The sequence below is a fragment of the Vicugna pacos genome, chromosome 6 (assembly GCF_048564905.1).
Source record: "Vicugna pacos chromosome 6, VicPac4, whole genome shotgun sequence".
NCBI classification, from domain to species: Eukaryota; Metazoa; Chordata; class Mammalia; order Artiodactyla; family Camelidae; genus Vicugna; species Vicugna pacos.
Genome location: NC_132992.1, coordinates 14485604 through 14503948, shown reverse-complemented (window position 1 = coordinate 14503948; position 18345 = coordinate 14485604). Strand labels below are relative to the sequence as shown.

General features: G+C 39.1%; 1 protein-coding gene across 4 annotated transcripts in view; it reads right to left on the bottom strand.

Moving 5' to 3' along the window:
* The window catches only part of MYO5A (myosin VA), a 168275-nt gene that overhangs the window by 27543 nt on the left and 122387 nt on the right, over nt 1-18345 (bottom strand). For all 4 annotated transcript variants that reach the window (XM_072962395.1, XM_072962396.1, XM_072962397.1 and 1 more), the window contains exons 25-29: nt 17471-17584; nt 11321-11464; nt 11033-11086; nt 7208-7435; nt 2328-2428 (exon numbers count right to left, since the gene is read on the bottom strand). In XM_072962395.1, coding sequence (XP_072818496.1) covers nt 2328-2428; nt 7208-7435; nt 11033-11086; nt 11321-11464; nt 17471-17584 — 641 coding nt within the window. The remainder of the gene's footprint in view (nt 1-2327; nt 2429-7207; nt 7436-11032; nt 11087-11320; nt 11465-17470; nt 17585-18345) is intronic.

Here is an 18345-nt window from a genome sequence, read left to right as displayed (position 1 = left end):
GTTTCAGCTTAATAAAATCTGGTTTTGTATTTTTAAAATTGTTCTAAAAATTCTTATAGGAGTAACTTATAAATAAGAATATGTTCAAGTTCTCAGCTTTTATGATACAACTTTAAAAGACATTTTGTGTCAAAAATTAACTTTAAGACCCAGGGAAACTGATTTATATTAGAGGTGTGACACATTTTATGAATAATGTGGATAATTAACAAATAAAAAAGACAAAATTAGTTATAGGTTTTTTCCTATCTAGGGTATAAAAATCATATATTTGAGTGTTTGCCAAGTGTCAGACACTGTTCGACATCCTCCCACATATATTACCGCATTTAGTTCTCCCAGTAACCCAACACGTACCACACTGCAGGAGGCACTGAGGCTTAGAAGTAAGCTACCTGCGGAGGTCACACAGCTGGCAAGCAGTGGAGCCCAGGCTATCTGCCTCCAGAGCCCAGGTGCTCACTCCTCTTACTGGACTTTTGTCATTGATTCATGTTTACATAAAACAAATTTCAGAGAATGCTCCTCTATTTCTTTCCATCTGCTGTCTCTCTCTCTGGAGAGTGGATTTATCTACATGGTCTCAATTGTATTATTATATGCTGATGACCTCAACATTTATATCTCAGCCCACACATCTCTCTTGTTCCAGATCTATATTTTCAACTGCCTAATGAATTTCTCTCCTTGGATATCTTCCTAGCTCCTTAAATATTTGTAAATCTACTGATCATTTCCTGTACTTCTCCGCATCCCAGACCCAGGATCACAAAATGGCATTACTATATCCAATCAAGTATCCAAAGGAGACACTGCAGTCACTTCATGATTCCTCCCCCTTCCCTCACCCATTGACATACAACACACTGCAAGGCTATCACTTCATCTTCTTACGTAGCTTTCAAAGTGTCCCATTTCTCTCAATCCCAACTGTCACTAAGTCAAAGTCACTATAATGAGTCATTCAGTTATGGTAATAACTTCTTGCTGGTCTTCAGGCTTTCAGCCTTGTTCCACTACTATCCATCCTCTAACATAAAAGCCAGGGCCAGCTTTCTAAATTTCAAACCTCATCATATCATTCTCTTACTTAAAATCTTTAAACAGCTTCCACTGTCATTGGAGTGAAGTCCCAATTCTCCTGGCTGAATTCCCAAAAGCCTATAAACTCTGTGAAAGGAAGACCTGCATTTACCTTGCTTACTGCCATATTCCCAGTGGGAATGAAGTCGGCATGTAATACGTATCTGGTGATAGAATAGTTGGGCGGATGGATGAACAATGTAATACAGCTCTTTCTATACTAACACACTCTTAGATATAAGATATGCTTATAATTTGATTCATCAATTTAAATTTAACTTAACCAAATACTTTTATAAGCATTCTCCACTCTTGCCCATAAAAGACGATAACAAGTACCTTACATTCTGCATGGCAATACTCTGTAGTTTGTGAAGTATTTCTGTGTACCAATCCTGATATTGAGCATCAGACCTAAATGTACACTGATAATCTTTGCCGTCATGACTGGCCATGCTCTTCTAAGCATGTAGTCTTGTTAGTTCAGAGTTTAATAGTCTAAAGACTCTGTTGGGAAGCAGGAGTGGTAGGAAGGCCAAGGCATCCTCAAAATGAGCCTTTACTCTGTCATAATCTTAGTTAAAGGGAAAGCTTTTGGGAAAGTTCAGTCATTAAGTAACTCTACAAATCCTGCACTCTCAGTCAGCCCACCCAAAGGCTCTTAAGAACGAGCTAAATGATCACTACAATTTCATTCATGTTTAGCGTAAACGAGATGACGCCAGTTAGGATTATCTCAAAACACCTAAGGAAACATGACAAAAACTTGGTCTCAAATATGAGGATCCCATCCTAGAAGTCATGGGGCCAACACTGATGTGATTCCAGGTACTTCATAACTTCCCTTGACACTAAATTTCAATTACTGAAAGCTTCAGTTGCCCCTACAAATCTTCACAAATAACCATTCTGAATAACAAACAAAGGTGACTACCCAAAACAGTCCAACAGTGAACAACTGATTTCTTTCTCAAGGTAACTTCTCAAGGCCAACACTCTAAATATACAGAAATATAGTTCCTTGATGTAAAGAACATTTCCCTTTCCATCTCTCATCTATAATGTTACCTTATATTATACATGAGATTTTCACTGGAAATACATTAGAAACCTTGGATTTGCTTTGAAGGTCAGCTGATGTCTAAGAAAGCAATGCACAACACTTGGATTTGTACAAGAGGCTAGCTTGAGGATTAAAGACCAACATGATGAAACCAAAACAAATAAAAGAAAGATCAACTTACCTGTTTGTTTCTTTCAAACCAATATATGCTTGTGCTATTTCACCTTTATCTTTCATTTTCTGTACATCTTCTAAAAGTATTGTGGAATCTGTCATCGTATTCTGAAGGGGGAGAAGACACATTTCCACATTAAGACAACTCAAAAGCTTTGGACCACAGACAGCATTTTTCTTTACTCCAGAATAGGGGGTTTCCATGTTCCACAACACCTCTGCCCCACCAGAGCTTCAGTCCTACCCCGGCGCAACTACAGAGGAGACTGAGGCACAGGCACTGAGAAAAAGAGGCATTTTCAGTCTCTCTCTTGAGAATCCCTAATGCTCTACTACAAAGGTGGTACAATTCTAGAGTAAATAAAATCACTGATGGGTCATGTGTGTTTTACACTATGTGAAATATATATATATATATATATATATATATATATATATATATATATATATTCAGTGTCCTTGCTTGGTTATTGTTCCAATGCTGTGTATATGCTTTTAAATATATATCCATATATCTATGTATCTATATCTGTAAGTATAAAGTACATAGTATATAGGCAATAATACTGAGCAAAGAGTCAATGGAATATACAAAGCTATCTTTCTACTACTTCTGGACCAATTATAATAAAACAAATGCTCTAATAAACACTAGAAGTTTAACATAAAGCTCCTTTTTCTATTAAAAACTCAGTATACAAAAAGTAGTGTTTAGATGACATGCTTCAGCAAACTTAAGTTTTTTTCCTCACATCTTTAGATATATATAAATGGGAAGGATTTAGCTCCTTGTAAATATCTACCATCTGCTGTTATTCAGTTCTTTTTTCCTCTCTCACAGTAGAGCATGGTACTTAAGCTTTTGAAATAAACATCTGGCAGGTCAGAATTACTAACGATTTTTATGGAAAAGACTTCTCTGCTAACATTCTTTTCGCTTTTCCTTTGTGGTCTAATCTGTCTGACAACCAATGCAATTTCAAAATCTTGCTTCTAGTCAGCCACTCTCTCTCTCTTCTAAGCCGGGGCAAGAACAGACAGTAAGAACAACTGCTCTGTAGCCTCTAAAGAACAGTACACTTTAGGGCGGTGGCCATACCTCAGTGGCAGAGCGCATGCTTAACAGGCATGAAGTCCTGGGTTCAATCCCCAGTACCTCCACCAAAAAAAAAAAAAAAAAAAAAAAGTACACTTTAGAACCCAAGGGGCCCATTCTATTTGTCTAAATAGTATATAGCTGATCCTTTAGTCAACATTTACTCTAAAGCCGGGTCTCACAGAGAAGTTGAAATAACAGAATACACTTCAAATACCATGATCTTAGAGACCAGTTCCAAGATAACTTTAATGCCAGTTAGAGACCCACAAATAGTTGCTTTTGAATTTCAAAGTTTATAAGAAACATACTTTTAAAAAAAAATCTCACTTTTATCCTAATGCTGTCCTTTTGTGACTTTATAAATGCACACTTAGAGAAGACAAAACATAATCCGATAAAAGCTATAAACAAGAGCCTATATTTTACTGAATTTTTAAAATCTTTACTATAAACACCACATACAGCATTTCTTCAAGTAAGTTTTATAAATATTTGAGTGCACATTTCAAAAAAGAAAATTTCTTTTTTCTCTTTTATTGAAAGGCAGACAATCTTTTTGTTCTATTCAGGGCCACACTGGGATTTTTAAGTTTTAAATAATAATTCAAAGAATCAGTTTCTATAATAAATAATGCTACATGTATTCTCTGATACCTGAGGATCTACACGAGGTGGTTTTGAACTTTCAGTGAACAAGGTAACTTGATCTAATGAACTAATCCACAAGAAAGGTGGTAGAAAGCAGCCAGTCCTTCCCTTACTCAGCCTACCTTAGCTAAGAAGCAGTAGCCGGGGCATGGGAGCAAACTTGGACTGCCGGCACTGGGAATGTCCTGACTCACTGCTCAAAGCGTCTCCACCAAGACAGTGACCAGAAGTTCTGAAAGGGTTGCACCACGTAGGAAAATCCCACCCTTCCCAGGAAGGGTGTGCTGGGCTCCTCAGGCTCCTCCTCGCCCTTGGCCAACAAACCCACAGCTGGTAGAAATGAGTGTGGGAGAGCCTGTGCTTCCGGTGTGCTCCAAGTTAAGGGCTTCCCCCCCTCACTTGAGGATGTCTTCCCAGAACTACCACTGTGAGTCACAGATCTGACTGTCAGCTAGAAGTCACGGAGGCCTCTCCATGATCCAGACCAGAGCCTATGGCATCCATTATCTTCCCACTGACCTCTCAAATAGGGAGAAGTCAAATAGGAAATTACCTTGTAAATATCAAAATGACTTGGAGGCCAGAAAGCATCAGTTGCATATATTGGGGCAGACTTATAAACTATTAGGATTAAATAAAAGTATTACTAAAATTAAAAAAAATTATAATTACCTTGTCATCCTGAAAATCACAAGTCAGCAAGCACAAAAAAAAAACAAGAAAAAACACAAATGGAGAAAACAATAAACCCTTAGTTTCATAAATAAATTCCATCAATGAGTCCCCATCAGAACAGATAAAAGCAAACAATGAAAACAACCGTGACTTTTTCTCCTAAAACCAACCTGGTAAATAAATCAGTATCCACAGAACCGGCATGAAGTGCACAGGAATATATATTTATGTAATGGTATCTCTTAATTCTCAGGAATAAGCTCTTAAAATTTTTTTGAGTTGTTTTCATTTTTCTAATTATAAAGTGTTGGTGAGGATGTGAGAAAATGACCCTCCTGTTAATCTATCTGGGTGAAATTCTTATCCTAGGTCTAGAAGTTCTAGTAATGCCTTGATAGGTCACGGGTCTGAGTGAAGCCTCCCAGAATACTTGTGGAGGCGAAGCAGGCAAACTAGACGTGGCTGGGCTGGATCATTATCTGGCTCACGATGTCACTCACCACTGCCCTGCAAGGAAATTGTGAAATGACAGAAATGGAGTGGGACCTATAGTCCTGGGTTTGAAAGGTCTTAATCAGTGTCCTGGGCATTTTTCCTAAGACAGAATGAGCTGATGCTATGTGCAGGCTGGGAGCTTAGCAGGGACCTTGATTAGATGGGGCCAGCCCATTAGGGGCTGGAGAGAAGCTGTCACCTGGAGCATGTGAGATGGGTGGGTGAGAGTGTGTGATATCAGAACTACGTGAGCTGGATTGTTTTTAATATTCCTCTTTCATTTTTCTTTTTTCTTTCCATTAACTTTTACTAAAGTTTCCTGTGAGAATACCAGTTCTCACAGGGAACCAGGGCAAGGAATCCTAATTTTGGACTCTGCTCCAGCTAGCATGCAGAGGGAGCCTTGTCTCTCGAGGACAAATCACAGTGGTCGTCATGGGAACCAAATGGAGCCAGCCTCTGGGAAGGTGAGATGCACAGGGCTGGGTCAAAGGAGAGAGTCCCCTTCTGGAACCCTTCTCATTTCAGACTTAAAGGGTGTGCAATGTGTTTTAAAATAAGGAAGTCCATTTTTTTTTAACATAACTCCACTTATTACTGGGATTTTCCTGCCTCCCTCCCCAAGGTTGTTGAGTCAGATATCTTGTTTCCAGAATTGGATATTTTCAGGATCAGTGCTGATCCCAGGTGTGAGCTGCCATTATCAAACACAAATGTTATGTGCCAGGCTGGGTATCTTAGTCCCATGCAGACCCACCATTTCCAAGAGAAGTGCTCTCAGATCTTGCAGGCATCCCATTCATTATATATCACAGTCTTTTAAAAATTGAATTATATTGACATACAACATTGCATTAGCTTCATTTGTACAACATAGTGACTTGATAGTTTTACACATTATGGAATGATCACCAGGATAAGTCTAGTTACCATCTGTCACCATATAGAGTTATCATCGTGTCACTGACCATATTCCCTATGCTGTACATTACATCCCTGGGACTTGTTTTAACTGGAAGTTTATACCTCTTAATCCCCCTCACCTATTTCACCCAACTCCCTTCCCCCTTCCTCTCTTGCAACCACTAGTCTATTCTTTCTATCTATGAGCCTGCTTCTGTTTTATTTTTTAGATTTCACATAAAAGTGAAATAACATGGTATGTGTCTTTCTCTGTCTGACCTACAGTCATTTTTTTATGTGGCTTGTTGTGCAGCTGGGATACTTGATTGCCTAATTCTTGGTAACACTTTGATGCATTAACATGGGCAGAGACACTGACCAGGTTTCAAGATGATTACTCAGACTCCCTCTGATGTCAAATGACAAAAAGGCCCATTTCTCACCAACACATGGCAGTGTTGGATCTCAAATTTCCGGAGGGCAGGGAAGGACTTCAAAGGGCCGTCTATCTCCTCCAGTATGGATACTTTCTGTGCAATCACTAAACACAGCCCCTCCTTGCTGAGACAGCTCCCATTATTAAAGAGAACTCCCTGGAGGGAGCAGAAATCCTCTCCCCGTAAATTCTATTCACTGATCTCATTTCTAACCTTTTCATGTGCCACCTCTCTGGTTAAACAGGCTATTTTCAACAAATATTTTTAAACTGTATTTAATGTTTTCCCATAGCAAGGCAATTAATGGATCTTTGTATTTAATAGCATTTTATTTTTGATCAGAATTTATCATGGCCAGATTACTACAAAAATATTAATTTCAAAAGCCCTTTGCTCATGAGTGAGGGGTCAAACTTTGGAGAGCATTTAGGATTTCACTTGCTTTTTGCTCACTTCCATTGGTATTTGCAATAGTTTTAAAACAACACTGAGTTGTTTTTTTTAATGATGATATCCTCAATTAGACTAAAAACGCTCCTAAGTGTTTGCTTCGTTATAAATTGGAGGGCAAGGATACGAAGAAAGAGGCCAGTCCCCAAACACCCACTTTGGCCCCTTGCTCAAGCTTACCTTGGGTTGGATGGCCTCTTTCTGGCTCACCAGCTGAGACCTCAAGATGAGGACTTCTTCCTTGCGGACATCGAGCTCCTCACTCACAGAGGTCAGCTGCTCCATGAGGACTCGGTAGGCTGGTGCCCCTGGAGCGGTCACCTCTGGGGCACTTTTCTCACTAAGGGCCTTGCGTAACTCATTCAGTTCATTTTTCAGCTTCTTGTTTTCTGATTCTAGTTCTTGACGCTGTATGAAGAGGCAAAGAATAGTTCATCACTGTCATCCTCAGCTTTACATCGGAATGCTTATCTTCTCCAGAGACAGTAGACGAATTCTACTGGAAAAGATCCTCAGAGCTACCCTAGTGATGGGCTCCCCTGGTTCTACTGGGAACCCTGCTCTGCAAATTAAGAAAGTCAACATCAAGTGGAATTGAGCAATGTGAATGGCAGTGTGGTTCATCAACCCAAATTCCAGGGCCACATTTATTCCAGGCCTGCCCAGGGTGTGTTCACAGGCCTGGAGAGACTGCTGAGTCCCAAGGGGTGAGTTTAGCCCAGCCCTAAGAAGTCCAGGTTTTTTATGGATAAATATAAGGGCAAGTATAAGGGTCCAGCTGGTCAGGTTATTTGCAATGAGTGGCCCAGCAGAGCAGATCCCTGAAATCTTGAGTAATATCCTCTATTTCCTTTGTAAAGCAGAAGGGAAAGACCACTGAAATTTTAGGCTTTTAACTTCTAATAAAAAGATTATGTATCATTTAAACCAATAAAATTCTCTACAGTGTTTTGATAATAACAAACAATATACTTCTGCAACTTCTTTCCTGTGTGACATGCTTGTGAAGCTGCTGGCAGAAGCCTTGAGAAGTGGGAGGACAGGATGGGCCACTTCTTCCTTCATCCAGATGGACACACACATCCTTTACCCTCTCTACACTTCCACATACTACCGACCATCCTCACGTCACCAGTTAGCGCTGCCCTTTGTATGCTCTGCTCAAATGGGAACCCAGGACAGAGTTCTGACACTAAACACTATTTACTGACACTAAAATGCAACGTCAGAGGAGACTGGCTGGGAAATAGTGAAGCAGACAGGCATTTAAGAGCACCATGCTGATTTATCTAGCACATGGCCTTAAGGCCTTATGACAGTGCAAGTGAGACAATTTGGTGTAATGATAAAATATTCTACTGTTTCTTCCAGAGAAGCATTCTTGGTTTTGTAGCACATCTCAGAACTTTGAACCTGTTATAGTAAGACTAAAGTCCTTGTTTTCTTCTAGTTTAAGAATATATAACCCTTTCTTTCATGAATTAATCCATTCTTATGTGAAAATGAATGCTCCTTCCTATTTCCAATTTCCCATCAGCTGGTAATCAGATTTGCATTGCTCATTTCTGCAACAGGAAACATGAATGTCTTTACTTTGACACCTAAGTGCTGATGCAGGGTTTCCTAAACTTTAATGTGCATCAGAATCACCTGGAGGACAGATGGCCTGGCTCCACCCTCCAGAGTTTCTGATTCAATAGGTCTGGTTTGAGGCCGACACATTTGCATTTCCAACAAGTTTCAAGATGATGTTGATGCAGCTGGTCCAGGGACCACATTTTGACAAACACTAAGCTAACTGGGGATTTTGTGATCTGGGCTTCATTTTTAACCTACTATAGAGAATGTTTTTACTTGTCTATTTTTGTGTGAGGCAGGCTGAGGGAAAAGATCTGGAGATCAGATTCCACCCCATTCCTTGGCCTGTCCCATCCCATTCCATCCCATTCTCGTCTTGTATGACCATATCATCGTTTGGTCTTCTAGAAAGAGCAGAAAAGGCAATGGAGAGACAACCCTTTGCTGCCACCCTTTTCTTTTCCCACAGACATAAATACTACCCAAGTAGTACTTCCACTGAAGGAGCGAAAGATTTATCATGTCATAATTTAGGAAGGGTAAAAGGGTCCTTCAGGGTATTTTAAAAGTAAATATTATATTTGGGGGTAAAAACTAGTTTTCAAACAAGTAATGATAGGAACCTAGGGTGTTTAGGAAGATTTCTATTGTCTGGAGACCTGGATTCAAAATCAGATTTTACCAACTGGTAGTAAACATCTTAACAGTTCTAAACCTCAGTTTATTCATTTTTGAAAAGGAAATTAAAAACTTATCTCAGAAGTTGTGACAATGACTAAATAAGATACAGTATAAAGAAAACTTTTCAAACTGTAAGGTAAATGCTAAGTCTTATCAGTCAGGAGTTTATTAAGTATCAGTGGAAGTGTTCTAACTATCTTCAGGGGAAGGAGCTGATCAAAGAACTACAGCTTTGGTCAGGGTACTGGACAGACATTCTCTATACCAACGTGCCATACAGCCTGGAGAGGAAGCACTGATCAGCATTTCTGGACTACAGGACGTGGGAAATTCACAGAAGACAGGGTCCTATTAACGTGCATAAATTATGTCCCAAATCACAGTATTAGGAAATAATATATCCAACTAGACTTAAAGTAATATTAATGAAAACAACGCAAAACTTCATGACAATTTAGACCCCAAGAATTCTTAAATATACCTAACAGCTTTAAAATAATGAATTTCCTTGTGTTGTTTTGTGGCTTTTCTAATCTTTAGCCATTCTAGACTATAGTCTGCAAAAGCAAAAAAGGTTTAAAAATTGACATGAACAGAAAATATATGAGAAAAATACATTTAAGACTAATAAACTCATTAGTAACCTAGGAAACTTAAAGCTGGGGGTGACTTGATAGCTGACAATCTGATAGTTCAGACTTCGAGGAGCTCAAAATTTTGATTCTGGAAAGCAGAAGAAGGAGCCAGGTGGGGCACAGCCTGCTCTGAATCAAGGGATGGGACATTTTATTTTCCTCCCTTTAACTACATTTCTCATGTTACCCAAGATGCTTTGTATTTCAGGAACTACTGTTCCTAACCAGTGCCTTTTCCCGTGCTCATCTGCTCTGGTCACACAGCGGCAGCTCATCCCTGTCCAGTTAGATGTTGGCCTTTAACTATTAAGAAGATACAACTTCCTGCCTCCATCCTCCTCCCTCCAATTATTTTTTAAAAGGTATGCTAGAATGTTTCTTCTCTGCAAACTAATACCTAGCTATCTTTCTCTACAGACATATAGTTTCACTGGGGTTTGGTGGTTAGAGCATGGGGTTTGGAACCGATGTTCAAATCCTGTTCCTGTCAGTTTCTAGTGGGGTCACCTTAGGTAAGTTACTTAAATTTTTTAGCGTCAATTTCTTCATCTATAAAATGGGTAGAATGCTTACTCGCAGGATTGTTGCTAAGAATTAAAGCATATATGTAAAGTGCTTGTATTTAAAAGGACGACGATGAGAGCTGCCAACATGTGGTGGGTACTTAGTATGTGCTGGGCAATGTTTTAAGTAGCTTACACGAAATACTTCATATAATTCTACAGACAGTTCTGTGAGATAAATATTATCATTATTCCCATTGTATAGATAAGAAAACCAAGGCACAGAGAGAATGTATAACTTCCATAAGGCTACATAGCAGCAGATCTGGCATTTGAACCCAGGCAGTCTGACACTAGGGGCTATGTCCTTTACTACCTTCTCTAGCCTCCAATGGCAGCTGCTGCTCCTTCTTCTGCTTAGACTGAACTCTAGCTTGTATGAAAGAGAATCCAAAAAAGGAAACAAATCAAGGCTAGAAGTAATGCCTGAATAAGGCTTAAGCTAGGGCCTTCAGTGGCCTTAAGGACGTTCTCTGAGAAAAAGAGGCACTGAGTGGGTCTCTTGCCAAAACAAGATATTCAAGTCTTGGGCAGGAACTTCCCATTACCTTGAGTGACTCATATTCTAGTTCAGCACCTCTAATTTGTGGTTTTTCTTCTTCCTAAGGAAAAAACACAGAGTTAAAAAAACCTTGTAAATAAGTAGTTATATTTTAATTGTCACATTTTTACTCTTGGACTATTTCCTTGCTCTGCAGAAACAGTGGGGAGAGTTTAGCCCTCATCACCTGAACCAAATGCTGCTTGGCTGAAGTACTGCTAGACTGAGTTTCCACTAAAGAAGAGACCGTAAAACTCGCTTTGCCGCGGCCCGCGGGTGGGAGAGCACCACGCACCTTTGCCTTACTGCGGAGCATCTGCTCCTCCTTGCGGTCCAGCTCATCCTGCATCACCTGCTTCTCCTGCTCCAGCTCTGTGACCCGCTTCTGGAGCTTGAGGAACAACGACATGTCCAGAGGCACCTTCTTCTCACTTGGTTCCTAAACCCCAGATATCACAATGGTCAAGATGATTCGGAAGATGTACAAGCCAACGAGAAAATGATCAACAGCCAGAGAAACAGGCAAACTTACAGGAGAAATAGAAATGCCCAAAGAATAAACAAGTAACATGTCCAATCAGCTAATAAATGGAGAAATGCAAATTAAACAATGGTGATGTACTACTTTTCCCTTATTAGACTGGCAAAGACTGAAAGGATTAATAAGGCCATGTATTGGTATCATTGTCTTATATGATATTATTGGAAATAGAGGTAAGCCTTTTAAAAAGGCAAGTTAGCTGTGTTTGTTAAGATTTAAGTATGTATAGCCTTTAACCTAGCAATCTTTGTTTAAGAAGCAATTCTACAGAAATACACAAATACACACAAAATATATGGGAAAAGGTGTTCACTGCGGCATTTTTAGTAACTGCCAAAAAGTGAAAAGAACCTGAATGTTGGTCAATAGAAGAACTGCTTAAATAAATTATGGTATAGTCACACTCTGAAATACTTAATAGTTGTTAAAAAGAATGAGGTGGATCTACATGAGTACATAAATTGCTCTAGATAAAAGTATTAAGTGAAATACACAAGCTGCAGTATAATATTTATATTATGATCTTATTTTTGTTAAAAAAAAACACATGACTTAAATATAACTAGCAAAAGGCATACAAAAATCTAGAAGGCCATCAATGGTTATCTTAGATAATGGGAGGTGCTGTGGGAAAGTTTCACTTTCTACTTTGTACATTTGTACATTTGAATTGTTTACAATGAGCATGTACTAGTTTTGTGATTAGGAAAAATTATTTTTGAAAAGGTGAAATACTAGCATAAATATCCTGAGGTCAGACACAGAGAAAACTAAAAAAACAAAACATAGATAGCCCTTAATAAAATGAAAGGTAACCGAGTAGCATTTTAAAAGCATGTTAATTGGTTCTAAAACAGAATCACAGTGAGAACTATTAGGATAAAGATACACTAACAAAGGTAAGTAGAATGAAAAACTAACCACCATCATGGACATTTTGAGCGTGTCATGATTGTTTTACCTTGTTACGTCAGGTCTGAACTTTAAATAAGGTAAGAAGAGAAAGAATTGTATCTTTAGATTTAATGGAGAGGATAAAGAGTCTCTTTTTGTAAGAGAGAGAGAATGGTAATAATAACTTATTTATTTAATTAAACGGTCAAAGTATAATTCTTAACTGATCAGTAAATATTATATATCCAATTGTCAATTTAAAAAATTTCTTTCTCTGACATAAAAGCAAAGTAAGCTTTTATAGAAAACTTAAGAAATAAGAAAAGTACAAAGAAGGAAAGTGCAGGTATAATCTCATATCCAGAGAAAACCCACAATGTTTGTCCAGTCTTTTTCCTATAAACTTAAAGAACTGGAATAATATTTTCATCATAATTATGTGTTATCTTTTAAAATTAGGTTTGTATTCTAATTATTTTCCAAATTTACAATATATTTGAAAACAATTTTTAATGGCTGTATTGACATGTGTACCACCATTTGCTCATCTTACTGATGAGCATTGAGAGTGTTTCTAATTTCTTGCTATTGAAATATGTTAAAATAAACATCCTAGGACATACCTATCTAAACATTAACATTTTTAAGTATATGAAATTGGTTGGGCCTGTTTATACTTGCATCAGCAACCATCATCTTTCTTGGAACAGCAATGACTGTTACCATTAAAAAAAAAGGCTCAGCTGATAGATCAGTAGTGGTATTTCATTATTGTTTTCATTTACATTTCTTTGCCTTTTGATGAGGTTGAATAATTAGCATATTCATTAGCATTCTTTGGTCTTTTGTGAACTCTTAGCAGGGCCAAGTTCAGTATTATTCAAGTTCTGAAAAAACACCTAAGAAGAATGAACTAAACTAAGAAGTGGGGCATTTATAGGCTGTCAGGGTCGCTTATCTACAAGCTAGTTAGACCTGGACTTTTTCTTACCATCCACTTTTGTAATGCTCAACAGTAAGAAAAAGTTTAGGTATATGATCTTCACCATAAAATCTGGCCTGACTTAGCAGAACAGAGGTATCATCCGGCCTGAATATGAAATTACTACAGAATTTCAGTCATGTAAAAACTCATTTCTATATATCCCACAAATACTTATATTTTAGTTCATTTATAATGTAAACATTCCATCAAATGTGTTTTAATGTTTGTTCATCTATTAATGATGTGTCCCTGAAGTTTTTAATTATTTAATCCCTTTTTATACCATAATAGAAGCCTTCATCCTATGAATGAATATAGTAGTTCACTCATTGTACCTAAACTGTCATCATTTGGGAATCATTCTTCTCAGCCGTGAGTGGGCATTTTTGTTGAAAAAGGAACCCTCTTATTAAAATGGGGTGACTCCTTAGATATCAGCTAATACTACATAAAGAATTGGTTAACTGCTATAGATAAGCACAGAATTCTATAGATAGGAATATTAAGATAGGAGACAGAACACAAACTGTAACACTTGACAACTGCAAAATTATTTGAGGCATAACGATTGGTAATGATTTAAGAGTACTCTGAATGGTGACCATTCTTATCCCTAATGACACGTACAGTTAAATAGATACTGTGCCCTCTACACCACATGCATGAGAAGGAAGACTGGACCATCTGGCTCAGAGAAGAGTCTGGGGTTTTGTTTTATTTTCCTTCCTTTTTAAGGACTTTATCATCTGGAGCTTTTCCAAGAAAGTGGAGCTTTCGCTGAACTAAAAAACAACAGTCTTTCATTTGAGGAAAATCAGTTAGATAACAGAATGTATTTATAAAATTACCACCACAGGCCTGGCAGTCATCCTAGGATCATTGCTAACAAGAGCTGAGAAAGTTGCAGCGATGCTTTCCCTGGATTTGACAGGTGTGAGGGAGCTCGAGAGCAGAAGCAGAACTGAGATAATTAGTGCTACTAAGACAGGGGCCTGGCAGAGCAGGGAGAAGCAATGGTTCCAAGAAAGGAATCAGACCACGAAGATGCTGGAGGTGTGGGAGGGCTGCAAAGCAGGAGGAGCTGGTCGGTGCATTCTCCAGGGACTTCTCTGGAGCAAAGAAGGCACCATCGTGGCTTGTGAACGCCAAACCACGGGTTTGGCAAAACTAGAGACATTAATTCTTTTTTTTTTTAAACACCAAATTTTGCTATTTTTTGCTGTTACTATTACATGACTGAGGTTGGAATTCTGTGTCCCAAAACTGCCTATCTATTTTAATTTTTAAGAAATCAATTCATAAACAAGACTGGTTCCTTTAGTTTCCTGGCACTGGATTCTAAAAGTGTTTCTTTGGAATATTACACATAGGAATTGAAAGTTTTCCTTTAGTTTATAAGCGGCAATTTGTAAACCTGGCAGGTTCAGAGGCAGGGGCAGGAAGAAATGCAAACCTGGAGGTCATAAGTAATTAGAAGTACAAAGGCACAGCCACAGTCGCAGTCTGATTCATCTCTCCTGCCCAACTTCCCTTTTGAGAATCAATCTCTTTCCCTATTACCAGTTGTATAGATTTCCATCTTTCAGCTCCTGACCACGCCCAGTCAGAACTGTAGCGTGGTCACTGGAAGCCTGTTCATCAGAGCAAAAACATTTACTTATTGAACACTTGCTATGTGTCACTGTTGCAAGTGTTTTGTAAAAATTAACTCATTCAATCTTCAAAAGACTCTTACAAAGTAAGATAATAATAGCACCATTGCCTCACAGATGAGGAAACTGAGACACAGAGAGACTCAGGCTAACATCATGGACACATTCCAAGGAAGAGAGTTACTGTAATCTGTCCCACGGTAAAGACAGCACTCCTAACCAAAGCCAGCCCCACCTCAGATGCATGTACTCAGTCACGAGGAACCAGGACGACTAGTTCGGTGAACAGCCTTCCTCATCACTGAGAGAAGACCTCCAGATCATGACCTGCTGCTGGTGGTCAGTGCGTGTGAAGGGCAGTAACAACACTCTAAGATCTGCCTGTGATTTCTGGAGTAAAATTCATACTTCGTTATTTAAAAAAACAAAAATGTAGTAAATCTCACTCTAATCTATCGCTTAACTTGAAAAAAGACTTAACAGAAAACAAGTGAGAATTAGAAATGAAAAGTTACTCCTCCCCTCAAATCTGCAAGAATTTGAGGAAAACTTGAAAAGAGCAGAAACTGACAAAAAAAAAATGTTGCTAGTAAATATTAGGTAAAGCATGCAAGAGTTTTTGAGTTTAAAAATTAATATTCTCAATCAAAACTACCAACAAGAGGCCTCTTTGCCCTGAGTCCAACACAACACAATCCGCAGCAAACACACCCTCTTTGTCAGGCTTCTCCCTCCCAAGCAGGAGCTGCTCAAGTGGTGCTACACTGACATGGAAAGTTCATAAACCCACTTCCTTCGGACTACGGGGAGTAAGCACTCCAATTGAGACAAACAGAATGCAACCCTAAAACCTTCATATCCGCTAGAGGCTCAGAAGTTATCATTTTAAATCTTCAAAGTCTGATTGTGTGGTAGCCTCCAAAGACAGCCACCAACGATTCCTCCCAACACAAATGACTTTCTTTTCATTAAGAGCTGGAGTCTGTTCCCCTCCTTTGAATGGGGGCTGGCTGTGGACTCTGCTTTGACCATAGAATGTGGTAGAGCTGACACTGTGCCAGTTCTGGGCCTGGCATCTTCTGCCCTTTCACCCTTAGAACCCACTCACCACACTGCTGAAGAGGGGACCCACATGGAGAGGCCCAAGGAAGAGAACCTCACACCCAGCTGAATGCAGGGAGGCACTCCAATCAACACCATGGGGCAGGGGGGAATAGGGGGCAGAAGAACCACTCAGTCAAAACCCAAAGAATTGTGAGCAATAATAAATTCCTAGAGTGTAAAACCACTAAATTAGGGGTGGTTTATTGCACAGCAATAGATGACTGGAACAATCTTTGCCGTGCTACACACTGGTCGTACTGCTGTGTCAATGGTTCCCAAACTAATGCCAGCTGCAGACAGAAATGGGGCTGGAGGACTGCAGTGTAGACCCCCTGGGTGGGAGGAGGGAGAGTGTGGAGGTCTGAAGAGACAAGCCTCAGTTAGAATCCCGGCTCCGCCACTTACTAGCTGTGACCTCGGGCCAGTAACTCAGCCCTCTTGTATGTATGATTCCAATGACATGACGTTCCAACTATGTGACACTTCTTTAAAAAATGAACAAAATGAGATGGAGAAACTTTTCATTCTTAAGTTAAACTAAGATAAGAAAGGAAAGAATCATTTAATTTTCTTCATCTGTTCTGCCAGAAGCAGTCTCTTCCTGACTTGGCCATTTTCTAAGAATATGACATAAAAATAGATGGGTTGTACCTGAATTACCTATTACAGAAACTAATATTACATTTGAAAAGAAGATCAGAGAATTGGTCTGGAAACAACCTAACAAAGTCACTGGACTCTTGGAGTTACATTAATGTGTCATTTTGATCTCATACTATGTAACATAAAACACTAAGGCAGATTTATAAGCTGTTTCTCATGCATTTTTGTGGGAGGGAATTTGTTGGTAAAAACTGTCATCAGATAGGCAGCAGTTTTGCTAAACTCTTAGGCATTGGTACTTATAATATTCTAGGACAAAGGGATTACTTTTAAAATAAATTACCTCGGTCGGAAATAAATTCATGACAGGCCATATTTTTTACATATAGAATATGTTAAGGTGCAAAAGGGAGTTGCAAAAGGGGAAATCTGGTCCTCAAAATTACACTAAAAATCAAAATTAAAATGTCTTCTGACAAAAAATATATGCAATCAGTGTGTATGTACACAGCTAGTTAAGCACCTGTAAGTCATTTATGAAGAATAAGCAGTTCAAAACAAGTGTTATGTTGATGGACACATGGGGTCTTCTCTGGAATAGAAATGTTCTCTGTTAATAGCAGCATGCTCACATCCTACTTTTATTGACAGGTGTCTCAAAGGTACCTCGGTCCTTGATGGGATGTCTTCTGTTTCTGCAATTTCAGAGCTAAAGGTGTATTCGGACTCATTGCTACTGTGGGTGGAGTCTGTTCTCTTATGTCCAGGCTTAGGCACATTCTGCAAGATAAATAGCCAGAAAGAGTTAACACAACATAATTAAATAATTAAACCAGGCATAGTTAAGCCAGCGTTCACCTTAACTTGGTTCTAATCTCCACTCACTGACTCGCTGTTCTCATGCCCATATGGTCTGCTCCATCTTGACAAACTCCTACAGAAGAGTCACCTTCTGAGCTCCTCAAAGAAGGAGAAAGATGCACCAGGAGGGCATGGTGAGCACAGTCACAAAGCGAAATGCTTGAATGAAAACCATCTGTGATCATTGGCAGAGTCCCCTTGGGTTTTTTAAGTTGTGAGTGGCCAGTCACACCGGGTGACAGACAGGTATGATGCCTCCACATCCAAGCTCTGACATCCGAGTTGCAATCAGATAAAACATAGGATATGTCTAACGCCAGCATAATCATTTTACTGCACTGTATGTGGGCATAAATGGTTAAAATAAAAGGAGGGGTAGGGGTTCCCACATAGGTGACTACAATTTCTATTAGTTTTATGCAGGAAGTTGAATCTCTGGAGTCAGCAGTGGGAAGGATTAGCGTGCAGGAGAGGTAAGAAAGCTGTTGACGAATCCTGGGAAGATCCTTGGATTATTAACTCAGAAAGTCCAGGTGACACTTTTATGACATGTAGTACCTATCAGTTAGTGTTCAGAAAGCTTGTGGGGAACAGAATAAGGAATCACAGTCTTTTTCTTTCTGTAGGAGAAGAGATTAGAGAATGACTTGGAGGAAGAGGAATAAGAAGGCTGGGTTTGA